This window comes from Catharus ustulatus, chromosome 4 (assembly GCF_009819885.2).
Source record: "Catharus ustulatus isolate bCatUst1 chromosome 4, bCatUst1.pri.v2, whole genome shotgun sequence".
NCBI classification, from domain to species: domain Eukaryota; kingdom Metazoa; phylum Chordata; class Aves; order Passeriformes; family Turdidae; genus Catharus; species Catharus ustulatus.
The window spans coordinates 25,192,483-25,204,186 of NC_046224.1; the positions used below are offsets into that span (position 1 = coordinate 25,192,483).

The 11,704-nt window shown below is 50.1% G+C and overlaps 1 protein-coding gene across 2 annotated transcripts in view; it reads left to right on the top strand.

Annotated features, from left to right (window-relative positions):
- CACNG2 (calcium voltage-gated channel auxiliary subunit gamma 2) overlaps positions 1–11,469 on the top strand; it is a 52,848-nt gene extending 41,379 nt beyond the window's left edge. For both annotated transcript variants that reach the window (XM_033058149.2, XM_033058150.2), the window contains 3 exons: positions 5,591–5,674; positions 9,368–9,508; positions 9,945–11,469. In XM_033058149.2, coding sequence (XP_032914040.1) covers positions 5,591–5,674; positions 9,368–9,508; positions 9,945–10,480 — 761 coding nt within the window. In that variant the 3' untranslated portion in view covers positions 10,481–11,469. The remainder of the gene's footprint in view (positions 1–5,590; positions 5,675–9,367; positions 9,509–9,944) is intronic.
- The last annotated feature ends 235 nt before the right edge of the window (positions 11,470–11,704 follow it).

Consider the following 11,704-nt stretch of genomic DNA (forward strand, 5'->3'; position numbering starts at 1 on the left):
ACAACTCAGTGTCACCAGTGTCAATTTTTGACAGGGATCACAAACCTCCTCTCCTGGTTTGGAAGCCTTTTGTGTGTAAGAAAGGTATGCCAGCAGTTTGCCATGTAGCTGTGGAATTTGTCTTCATAGCCCAGAGGCTGGCTCTGAGCCCCACTTCACCACCTGGTACCAAAGGAACACTGCTCAGAAACAGAATCCTGGAGCAGAAATGTTTGTGTTTGTGTCTGACTACCTGTCCTTCATGTGCCATTTCTTGTATCCCTTTCATAGACAAATAGCAGACATTTTAACCTGCACCAAAGTTTACTCCTAGGGCAGGCAGCACAAGTGGGAACTTCTGAGAACTGTCATGTTTGCACAGCCTTCATGTACAGAAGGTCACATGAAAAATGAGGAAGTTACATTTGAACTAAATGGTGGGAAGAATTATCTGGCCCAAATGATCGAGTGTTTGATCACTTTCATATTTTTAATACAAATATCCTCAGCCTAATCTCCTAAATCAGGGACATACCATTATTCCCATTTTGAGTGAAGGGGGTGTGTGGCTTGCCTGAAATGGTACAGGAGCGTGTGACAGAAAGTGATACTGAATCCTTGGCCAACACCAAGCCATCTTTCTCAGCTTTTAGAGACAACAGCTATATCCAGCCCCCTTTATTTATTTCTCTAGAAGCCATCATGCCAAAACTTCTGCTAAATTAGAGAGTAAGACTGAAGAAAAGCTTTCAGTGAATTGCTTTTCTCCATAAATGGAAATATCACAAATCATTCTGGGAAAACAGGTCTTTCTGTTCTCATCCCTCTTTGTCTGCTTCTCTCCTTTTGGATGTCTTTTCCTCTGCCTCTGGCTTGCAGTTTTCAGATGTATGGTCCTGACCATTTAAAAGTGTTCTTACCTCGCAGGAAGGGAGTAGCTTTTCATTCTTTGGAACTTACTATTTTGCAATGGATTGTACTCTGCAGGCAAGCAAGACTTCTGAAAGAGACAGGGCTGCACAAAGCAGCATAAAAATAAACTGTATCACCAACAATACTGAGCCGGGTTCTCATCGGGGGTAGCTGAGTCTGAGTGTTGCTGCAGCAGGGCTGGCGGTTGCCAGCTGTCCTGGATAGACACCTTATACCCAAACAATGATCCTGACACTCTGGAGGAGGTCTCTCTCAGAGATGAACGCACAGTTGACATTGAATTTCATGCATCTTAGACATTTAGTCCCTCTTGGCAGTAGGAGAAGATTGTCTCTGCTCCTAATGATCCAATTGGGCAACTTCTGTCCTTGGCCTGGCACTGGATGGGTGCCTACTGCACCAGTCCTGGCTCTTCTAAACTGCAATTTTCCAAAGCTGGGGCAGGCAACAAGCAAACAGTGGTGATCTTGCCTAATGACTCCTAGTAACACACAAGGGATGTGAGGACTACTCTGTGATTTTCCATGAACCTGGGCATCTGCAACCTTCCTGTTCTGAGACAGGCTGATGCACATCCCCACCTTCTTTGCAGCCTCCACCGCAAAGCAGGCAGTTGGGAGGATGCCCACACTGATGCCAGAGAGAGGGAGGTGGCTGTCATGAGTGAGAGGGACTGAGAAACAGGAGAAAGATCTGATGGGCGAACATGAGCAAGGGGAGAGCCCAAACTGCACTGGGAGAGATACAGGGAGGAGGTGGAAGCATGTGGATTAAGCTTCTCAGAGAGGTGTATGGGAGAAGACAGAGACACATGCCCTGTTTCAAGGTTCACAGCATGAAATACCTTGAGGTGGGAAGAATGGGAAGGGAAAAGGGATTCAAGTAGAGAGGAGATGTTGCTCTTACTTCCTTGGGGGGATTCTCAGAGCCCTACATGCCCTCCCACATGATGATTTGATCTTGCTCAGGCGTTCAGGAGTATTAACTATAGGATGGCACATGGCTCTCACCATCCCTGGCTCCACAGACCACACGTACAGCACAAGAAAAGGCTGTTGTGTCAGACCTCAGCAGCACTGCTGAGCTGCTCCATCCCCTTCTGTGCTTCCACCAGCACAGGTGCCAGGGAAGCTGCTGTACCATCTCAGCAGGCCACAGATGTCCGTCACAGAATTGCCGAGTGACCTTGGCACAAGAAGTGACATCGAGGCCTTCCCCACACCAAGCAGGTTTCTGAACCGCTGCCATCTATCACTCACCTACTCCATGCACTTTCGGAGCTGCTGGCACCAGCACACCCACACCATGCCCTGTTTAACACGTCCCCGTACGGCACCAGGCAGAGGAGTGCTGTCACCCCCATTTTACAGGGTGGGACTCTGAGGCAGAGAGAAGTGGTTTTAACAGCATGCCTGTGGCAGAGCAAAAACTGAATCTTGTTCTCTTATATTCCCAGTTAGCGCATTAATGACCTAAATTCCGCATCCTTTCCCCATCCATCTGCAAGGGGAGCTAGGAAGCATTGGAGGGGAGGGTGTGGTAGCACAGGCAAACAGTCAGCATCTGAACCCACAGCACTCTGTGCTGAGCACAGACAAAGCAGGGGCTAAAGTGGGACCAACGCCATCACGAACCCCATTAGGGTTGATCCAGGGAGGGGAATCAATGTGGCACAGCATGTCAGCCTGTGGAGAAGAGCAGCTCCACAATGTCACAGCATTTTAAGCAAGCCAAGCCTGGACACTCCAAAGGCCAAGTGCCCTGCTGAGCCAAGTCAGCAAAGCCTTTGGGACACTGAGCACCAGGAGCAGGTTTTCAAAGAGCCTGTGTATCCCCTCTGCCTGCCTATACAAGACTGAACCTCTAACCAGCTATCCCACGCAAGTCCATATAAAAGACAGCCTGCACCAGATGCAGCATCTTCCCCAAGCAGCTCAATTCTTTACATAGGAATTAATCAGCCTCAAATTCAGCAAGAAACAGAGTGGGGGAGAAGGAAAAAAAAGGAAGCAGGGAAAGGATGTCACACAGTGTGGGGGTTTCCAGATGCACTGCATTTTCCCTCCCTGGCTGATTCCAACTGAGAGGCTCCGGCTGTGTGCCAGGAACATCACCTGGGAGGTGTATGCAGGTTCTGCCTGCTCCCCCAGCATGTATGGGCAGGAGGAACTCAGTGTTCAGGATCTGCTGGGCAAGGAACTGAAATCTGAAGCTGGAGACCTCCCCAGTGTGCCAGAGTGTGCCAGTGTTCACATGCACTGTACAGCAGTGACAGCAGCCAAAGGACCAGGATGGGGAGCTGCTCATCTGTCACAGGCAGATGGCCCCAGGCAGTCAGGGGCAAGCAAGGGAAAGGACCCCCTTCATGCTGTATCTGCCTGCCTCATAGGGATTTTAGTGGGCAAGTAGCAGGGTGGAAGTATGCCAAGGCAATTTACTTGGCTATGAAGCTTTCCTGCCAGAAGAGTCATGGCTCAGAAGCAGACACTTTTTGAACGGGGTAACTGGATTAGGGATGGGTGATTAATAATCTTTCATAACCCACAGTTTCAGTGTGGGAATAGTATGCCAGAGCTGCACAGAGAGGCTTTGTTTCTACTTTCTTCTCCTATTACTTACCTCTTAATGCACACACACCCCTCTCTGCTGCCTCTAGTCTCTTCATGCAAGCTCTTTGAATGAGTAGCTAATTGCAATAGGTAGCTTGGAGACATCAGACACAAGATGGATGCAGAAGAAGCCAAACTTGGCTCAAGTGTGGTGGCTTCATTTTCCCCTTGCCCTGCACACTCAGCTGGTTCAGCAGCTGGGTTCAAGGTCACGATGGCAGGAGGCTTACCCAGGTTGCCACAGCATTTGTCACTCTTCAGACTCAGGCTCCAAATGCTTCTGCTGAGGGATCAATGAGCCTGAGTCGCTTTGCTGGCTGATCTCTGGTGAGTAGGCCTATGGGATCACCATGCCTACCATGCACCTCATGCAGACAATGCATTTCTCCTTTCTGGACAGACTATGTCCATCAGTTCCGTGTTAATGGCCTGTCAGTGCAAGTACCCAGAGGGCAATGGAATGGAAGGCAGGCGAAAAAATTTGTGGGAACCCCAGGAGATTGTGAAATTGTCTTTCACATGGACAATCCTGTACAAGAATGGACAACCTGATTATTTGAGATACTAATTAATCAATGGTCATGGTGAAAATTTTGATGTGGCCTGAGTGGTAATCCTGATGTCAAGAGGAGATATGAATGATAAATATAAGAGTCTGATAGACATCCAAGCTAACAAAAGACTTGGAAGATGTCATTGGTCTCCAGCTGGGATGGCCTTGTTGGTCATGGAGTGTGTGAAAAAGGGTGCCCCATGACTGAAACAGAAGGCCCTGTGTGTACACCAGCCTGATAGAACTGTGTCCAGCCCAGCTTCCCTCACTTACGGTGGAAGATTTTGCTCCCCCAGCACAAGGGTGTTTTGCTGTTGAGCTGCGTATACACACTTGCACTGAGCTTCTTGTAGCCTCAGTCTGTAAGAAGACACGAGAGTAGGTTTGACAAAGGTATGCAAAAACAAGCAGTCATATGGAGAAAGTAGATGAAGGGTTTTTGTTCTCACACCAAACCAGAACAAAGGGATGTATCCTTCCCATGGAATGAGAGGGCAGCAAATTCACAGCTGAGAGAAACAAATACAGTAATTTCACGACTATAAGGCGCACCCTTTTGACTAAAATTTTCCCTCGAACCCGGAAGTGCGCCTTATAGTCCGGTGCGCCTTATCTGATCTACAAATTTGCGAAATTTGCCAAACCAGAAGTGTGAGCTGTGAGCCGTGGGGGGAGCTGGAAGTGCCACAGCAGCTGGGTGGAGGCGGGCCAGGGGGCCCATGGCTGCAGGGTGAAGGCGGGCCAGGGGGCCCGCGGCACCCCCTTCCCGGGTCCAGGCAGTCCTGGGGGCCTATGGCCACCGGGTCCAGGGAGGCCCGCTGGCTCGCGGCACTGCCCCTGCTGGGTGGAGGCGGGCCCGGGGGCCCATGGCTGCCGGGTTGAGGCAGGGCCTCGGCCAGCAACCGCGTGGGGGGAGATGGGGGCGGAGCCTCGCTGCAAAAAAAAAGTGCGCCTTATAGTCCAGTGCGCCTTATATGATCTACAAAGTTGCAAATTTTGCCAATTCCCGGGGAGTGCGCCTTATAGTCCAGTGTGCCATATGGTCGTGAAATTACTGTACTTTGGCAACCCACACCTAATCATCCTGCCCTGATCCCCTCACTGCTGGGAGCCACTGAGGTCACACCAAGGGAAACACTGAGTTCTGATGATGTAACTCAGGGAGGGGACCCCGACACCTTACTTTGCCCAGTATCTAGCTCCCATTCCCAGGGCAGTGCTCTCCCACCTGTCTGCGGCAGGAGTCACAGAGTTTCTGGTGCTCTCCTCTGCAGAATGCTGGGCATCAGGCTGGATCCTGACAGCAAGGATCCCCACATTCCTGTGCAAATACGAGGGAGGTACATGTGCCAGTGTGCAAGGAGAGGCCCCAGGCTCTTCCCGGGCATGCACACACGAGTGGGCATGCTGCCTGGGAGGAAGGCAGGCGGGCACAAAAGGTGATGCAGAGGGCAGCTGTTCCTGCAAGGCAGGTTTTGGTGTTCTCATTTGTTCTTTTTTTTCTCTTGTTCCCTAGGGAATTTTAAAGGTCTGTGTAAGCAAATCGATCACTTCCCTGAGGATGCAGATTATGAAGCCGATACAGCAGAATATTTCCTCCGTAAGTCCGCAGGCTCTTTTTGCAATGGCTCCTATGCTCTAGCGTCGGGCACCTTTTGTTTTCTGAACACAGGGTGGTGGAGACATTAGGACCTGTGAGGCTCAGCGGAAATCCCCCTAAAAATGACTCTGCTCTCACCTCCCAGGGGCTCTGCCTGTGAGACAGTGCAAATCTGAACTCACAGTAACAACCAATGGCTTTTTTTTTATTAGCAGCAATTAATGGTGGTACAAAATCAGTCTTAATGAAAATCCACTGAAAAGCTGCTGGTTGGGCTTAAGGTCAGACTGGCCTAGCTGGGGCAGTGTGTGGGTGTGTATGTGTGTGTGTGTGTGTGTGTGTGTGTGTGTGTGTGTGTGTGCGCGCGCACGTCCTCCTAAAGCAGAGGAAATTTATATACCCTTATCTGATACTCGAGTGGCACCAGACTTAAGAAATTAGCTGGATTTTGTCTGAAGAGCTCTTATTGCTGTCTTCACCCTTCCCCAAACACCACTTCCCTACAGAGGCTGCAGATCTGATCTTGCTGGTTTTAGTGATGGGAGCAGGAAGCAGGAATAAAGACAGTCAGAGTCCTTTGAAGGAAAGACCTGGTGCTCACCCAGAGCCCCTAGGAGAGGTGCTGGACCCTAGGCACGTGGCATGTCTGTAATGAAACCTAGCCGAGCTCCAAGTCCAACCTGAGATGTGTGAGTGAATCTCACACCACTTTGTGCCGCAGCACCCTGGCCAGCAGGACAGATCCACATCATGAATTACCCTGCTGGGTTGCCCTCTCCAGCCAGCATTTCCACCCACTCCAGAAGCAGGAGCTTACTCTTCCTTTAGCATAGCTGAACAGGGAACACACCTCCTTTTAGATCTCCACCTTGCTATCCTGACCTGCCTCCACAAGTCCAATGTCTTTTGACATCATGAGATTTTTCTCCCAACAGAAATCTGAGATAAGTGCTTTTGACCTTCCAAGGTTAATCATCAGAGGCTTCCAAAGACTGGGAGTCTTTCAGAATAGCTCCTTGTCATCCGGGTGTGCTCCAAGCCAGATGTGGAGACCCAGCCCTGCAGCAAGGATAAGAGAGATAATTTAGGATCTGTGAGGCTCATTTGTATGTGAAAAGAGGCAGATCTTATGCTGCTTCCTCTTGGTTTCTCAAACAGTCCTTCATCCAGTGTAAATTGTAAATAACCGAGAGAGATTGCTTATTCCAGCTGCCTTTCTGCAGCACCAGTCTCTTAATTGCTGCATGGTCCCTGAACAGCAGAGTGAAAGGGGGTTTGATCCATTTTTTCACAGGGATGCCAAAGGTTTGCAGGCTGCCTCCAAGGGTATAGCAGCCCTTGCAGAGCTGCTTGGGAGCAAGGAAGCTGCTTGCAGCATCAGTTGCACTTCAGAAAAAATAGTTGGGGGAAGGGGCTAAACAACTCAAGAAGGATGGGTTTGTTCCTTCAGAGGGAACAAGATCTGAAGACAAAAATTGGCCCAATGTCAGGACCTGACAGTGTCCCGAGGGCAGAGCCCTCTTTAAGAAAGAGCCAGCTTCAAAGAGGGATTTGGCAAGTCAATAAAGGGTCATTCCTGAGGGAACTGAGATTTCTGCTGGCTTAGACCTGCCTGGAGAAGGACCCCACTGAACAGCTTCTTCCCAGAACTTCTGTCAAACCAGAGTCCCTGGGTGCTGTGCTTGGGCAATGCCTGGTGGTACCATCAGGAGCAGCTAAGAAGTTGTTTATCAGTATAAGAGTAAGCAATTCCCTCATGCCCCAGGGGACCAGACAGTGATGGGGCAGTGTCTATGGCCTGGCTAGAATGGCTTAGCCATTATTTCTGCCAGCCATCCCCATAAGGCATCTTAGGATTTTTGAAATCAAATGCCTGTTATCAGAGAGGAAGCAAAAGCATCTCTGTGTTTCCTTGCTAGCAGACACAGATGAGTTTAGGGAGCATACACCACCTTTTCTTTAGACCACAGGCTCTGGAGTCAGGAAGACTGGATTATATCCTCCCCCTCTTTTGCTGGCATGGTCCTCCTGAAAGGCTGAGGAAGGCTGCTGTCCTTCTCCATCACATTACACCTGCATCTTCCCATGTCAGTCAGCAACTTTGTGTTCTCCCAACAGACATGAATTTCAGAATGAAGACACAGCTAAAACTGACGTAGTCAGGACCAGGTTGCTGGACTGACCAAGCATCCCCCTAGAAACCCTCTCAACAGTGGGTGTCTGTTTGACGTTTGCTTCCTGCTATTTAAGTCTTCCATCGTCAAATGCCACCTTGTTTTCCAGAAGCTATTAAGATGGTTATTACTGTTATCCTGTTCCCTGAAACACAGCCAGGCAGAGCTGGAAAGCAAGCAAGAGAGGTTTCTCCCTGCCTTCTGCATTGCCCATGCACAGGCAGTGGGCTTGGTCCCCCAAAAAAAGCTGATTGCTTGTGCCTAGCAGGATCCAGAGGCCAACAGGGTCTTTGAAGCGGGGTCTCTGCTCACTTAGGGAGAAGTCCTTCATTTGCTTCATTGGGTTCATTCTTACAGGCAAGGAAGGATTAGCTTTCATCCCCCCTTCCAGATCTTTGCTCCACAAGCAGAATTGCACCAGCCCGTCTGATACCTTTCTTTATCAAGCAAGGCTTCATTTCACACTTTAACAGCTTATTTTCCCTTGTGAAGGGAGGAGAGAAGGCCTTCCTAGTTAAAAAAAAATAGGAATATTCGCAACGCAGACTGAGGCAGAGCACTGGCTCCCACTGAGCCACCCACGAGCGGTGCGTGCATGCGTGCCTGTGTGCGTGGGTGTGCGTACACACAGACCTGGCCTTTCACTGTGTAAACACAAGTCAGGGCCCCCAGAAGTTTTGGGGTACATTTTGCATGCACATATGAGCTTATACGTGCATCTGTGCATCTATGCCATTGCCCTCTGCTGGCTGAGCTCTTCCCATATCGACCGATGGAGAGTGTGCGTGTGTGGGAGCTGGCACATCCAAACCCATCACTGCCCTCTGGAAGGAGCCCAGTCATTTAATCACTAGGATAAGCCCAGCATTTCAGCACACAGGGCTGGGACTTTTTCTTCTCAGTCCTCACTGCAGCTGCAAAGCAGTGCATGGCACCACAAGCTCCTTCTCAGCCCTAAAAAAAAAAAAAATCTCCTTGAGATGCTCATGCCCTTTTGGGAGGATTTGAGATTGAGAAGCTCTGCAGGAAGCATTTGGGTTGCTGCTCTTTGAAGTGCAGACTTGAGTAGCAGAGCCCCGCAGAAGGAGAGCTGTATGGTGCCTGGGCTCCCCCTCCAGCCCACAGTTCCCCCCAAAACAGAGGAAAAGACAGAGTGAGGGGGCACAGACAATGCAGGCAGGCTCCCAGCTCAGCGACCAGCCCCACAGCCCACTGCCTCCCCGTGCTGGACCACCAGCTTCGTGGCAGCACTAGTGGCCAGGGCATGGGAGAGTTGCTTTGGACCACTCTCTTTTTCTGACACACTTTGTTTCTCTCTCCCTCCTTCCCTCCCTCCATCCCCCAATGGCTTTATCTCTCCTTAAATTACTCCCCTACTGCACACTGCCCTCTGTCTCTCCCCTTCACCCCCACTCACAAAACGTGCCCCTGTCCCCCCACTCCGGTGCCATTTCCATGCCCCTGTTTCTCTCACACCTCTGTTATTCTTTCTGCCCCGCCCTCTCTCTCTCCTCTGCAGGGGCTGTTAGAGCCTCTAGTATTTTCCCGATCCTGAGTGTGATTCTGCTTTTCATGGGTGGACTCTGCATTGCAGCCAGCGAGTTCTACAAAACCCGACACAACATCATCCTTAGTGCCGGCATCTTCTTCGTGTCTGCAGGTAAAGGGATGCGCAGGGTCTGATGCCCCGGGGCTGGGCTCCAGGGCTTGGGGGGCTGCCCAGCCAGGACGTCTGCAGCGGCGCAGTTGCCTAGGCAGGAGTGTGTGCATTTCCCAGCCCTGATAAGTCTTATTCAGGCTGAAAGCAGCGTCACGGAGATGACTGTCCACCCTGCCTGCTCGCCCAGCAGAGCCAGGCAGGCAGGGGCTTTCCTCCTGTTTGGGAGCTGATGGAGGGAGAGATTCCCTAAAGTCTGACATCTCTCAGGGACCAGGAGTGCAGTCCAGGGAAGGGGCAGGCACAGGAAGAGGGTTTTGGCTGAGTTTCCCAAGGAAAACTGCCCCTGCAGGCAGGGATTCCACCCCACAGCCCCCACCACTGCCACGTGTGACCTTTCTGACATCTCCTTCTCTCTCCTCCGCCGGATGGCTTGCAGGTCTGAGTAATATAATTGGCATCATCGTATACATATCAGCCAACGCTGGAGACCCCTCCAAGAGTGACTCCAAGAAGAACAGCTACTCCTACGGCTGGTCCTTCTATTTCGGGGCCCTGTCCTTCATTATAGCCGAGATGGTGGGAGTGCTGGCTGTCCACATGTTCATAGACCGGCACAAACAGCTGCGTGCCAACGCCCGTGCCACGGACTACCTCCAGTCCTCCGCCATCACCCGCATCCCCAGCTACCGGTACCGCTATCAGAGACGCAGTCGCTCCAGCTCCCGCTCCACCGAGCCTTCACACTCCAGGGATGCCTCTCCCGTCGGGATCAAAGGGTTCAACACCCTCCCATCAACAGAGATCTCGATGTACACCCTGACCAGGGACCCGCTGAAGGCAACCACCACCCCCACCGCCACCTACAACTCCGACAGGGATAACAGTTTCCTCCAGGTTCACAACTGTATCCAGAAAGAGAACAAGGACTCTATCCACACCAACACAGCCAACCGCCGGACCACCCCGGTATGAAGCCGTCGCCAGGAGCTGAAAATGGGGCAGGAACGGGCAGGAGGAGACGGGGGTGGGCTGCAGGGTGGGGAGGGTGGAAGGGGGCAGGGGGCAGCAGGGGGGTAGGGAAGGAGGAGGTGGAACCGCCCCTTGGTGGAGTGGGGACCTTCCCAATGCAAAAAAAAAAAAAAAAAAAAAAAATTCACAAAAAACCAACAAAAGCAAACAAAAAAACTGACAAAAAAAAAAAAACAAAAAACAAAAAAACGACGAACGAACAAGCAGATAAGCAGACAAACAAGCGAGTGAACAAAAAATAAAACAAACAAACGAAAAGGAAACATGAGGAAAGAGACAACAGTGAAAAAAATTCTTAAAAAAAAAGCAAAAGAAAAAAGAAAAAAAAGAAAAATCTTAAAACTGAGAGAAAGAGATTTAAAAAATAGAAATAAATTTAAAAGAAAATGCATGATTTCCCATGTACCATTATTTTAACATTTAATAAAAACAGATTTAAAAAAATAAAAGGGAACCAAGAAATAACAAATGAAAATAAATCAAGTGGGAGGAAGAGGAGGCAGCTTTTTTATTTTCGGAGGTTTTATTCTTTTATTTTATGGTTTGTTTCCCACTAACCTTTAACCCAGCACAGGCTTCTTGGGGAACAGGGGATGGGAGTTCGGCTGCCAGTGACTTCGGTGTCCTTGGGCCAGTTATGGAGGGTCCTCGGTGCTGGAGTTAGCCATGACCCACTCTGTTCCCCCGAGACCCATGGGGATCCACTCCATTCCCCTGGGATCTGTGGAGATCCGCTTATCCTCCACAGGTCCACAGCGGTTTAAAGTGTCCCTATGGAGTGCAGGAGCTGATGCTGAGTCACCCCTCCACAGAGTCCCCAGGGGGGTCCCCATTTCCCCCAGCCTTGGGGACCCTGGGGTTAACGGTGACAGTGCAAAAAACAAACAGATACAGTAAATAAAGACACACGCAGAGACAAAAAAAAAAAAAAAGGACAAAAGAGGTTTCTTAAAAAAATAAAGTGGCAATTTTTTAATAAAACAACAGCTATAAATAAATGTAAATATAATAAGTGGATTTACTCGCAAGAAGAACAGATAGTATTTTTTTCTTTTAATTTTTGTTTTCTTCAGCTTTAAACTGTGAAAAAAGAAAGGAAAAGAGGCAGCAGGGAGCTGTGTGGGAGGCACAGGTGGGGGGGGCTGGTGGACGGCAGCTGGGGCTCCC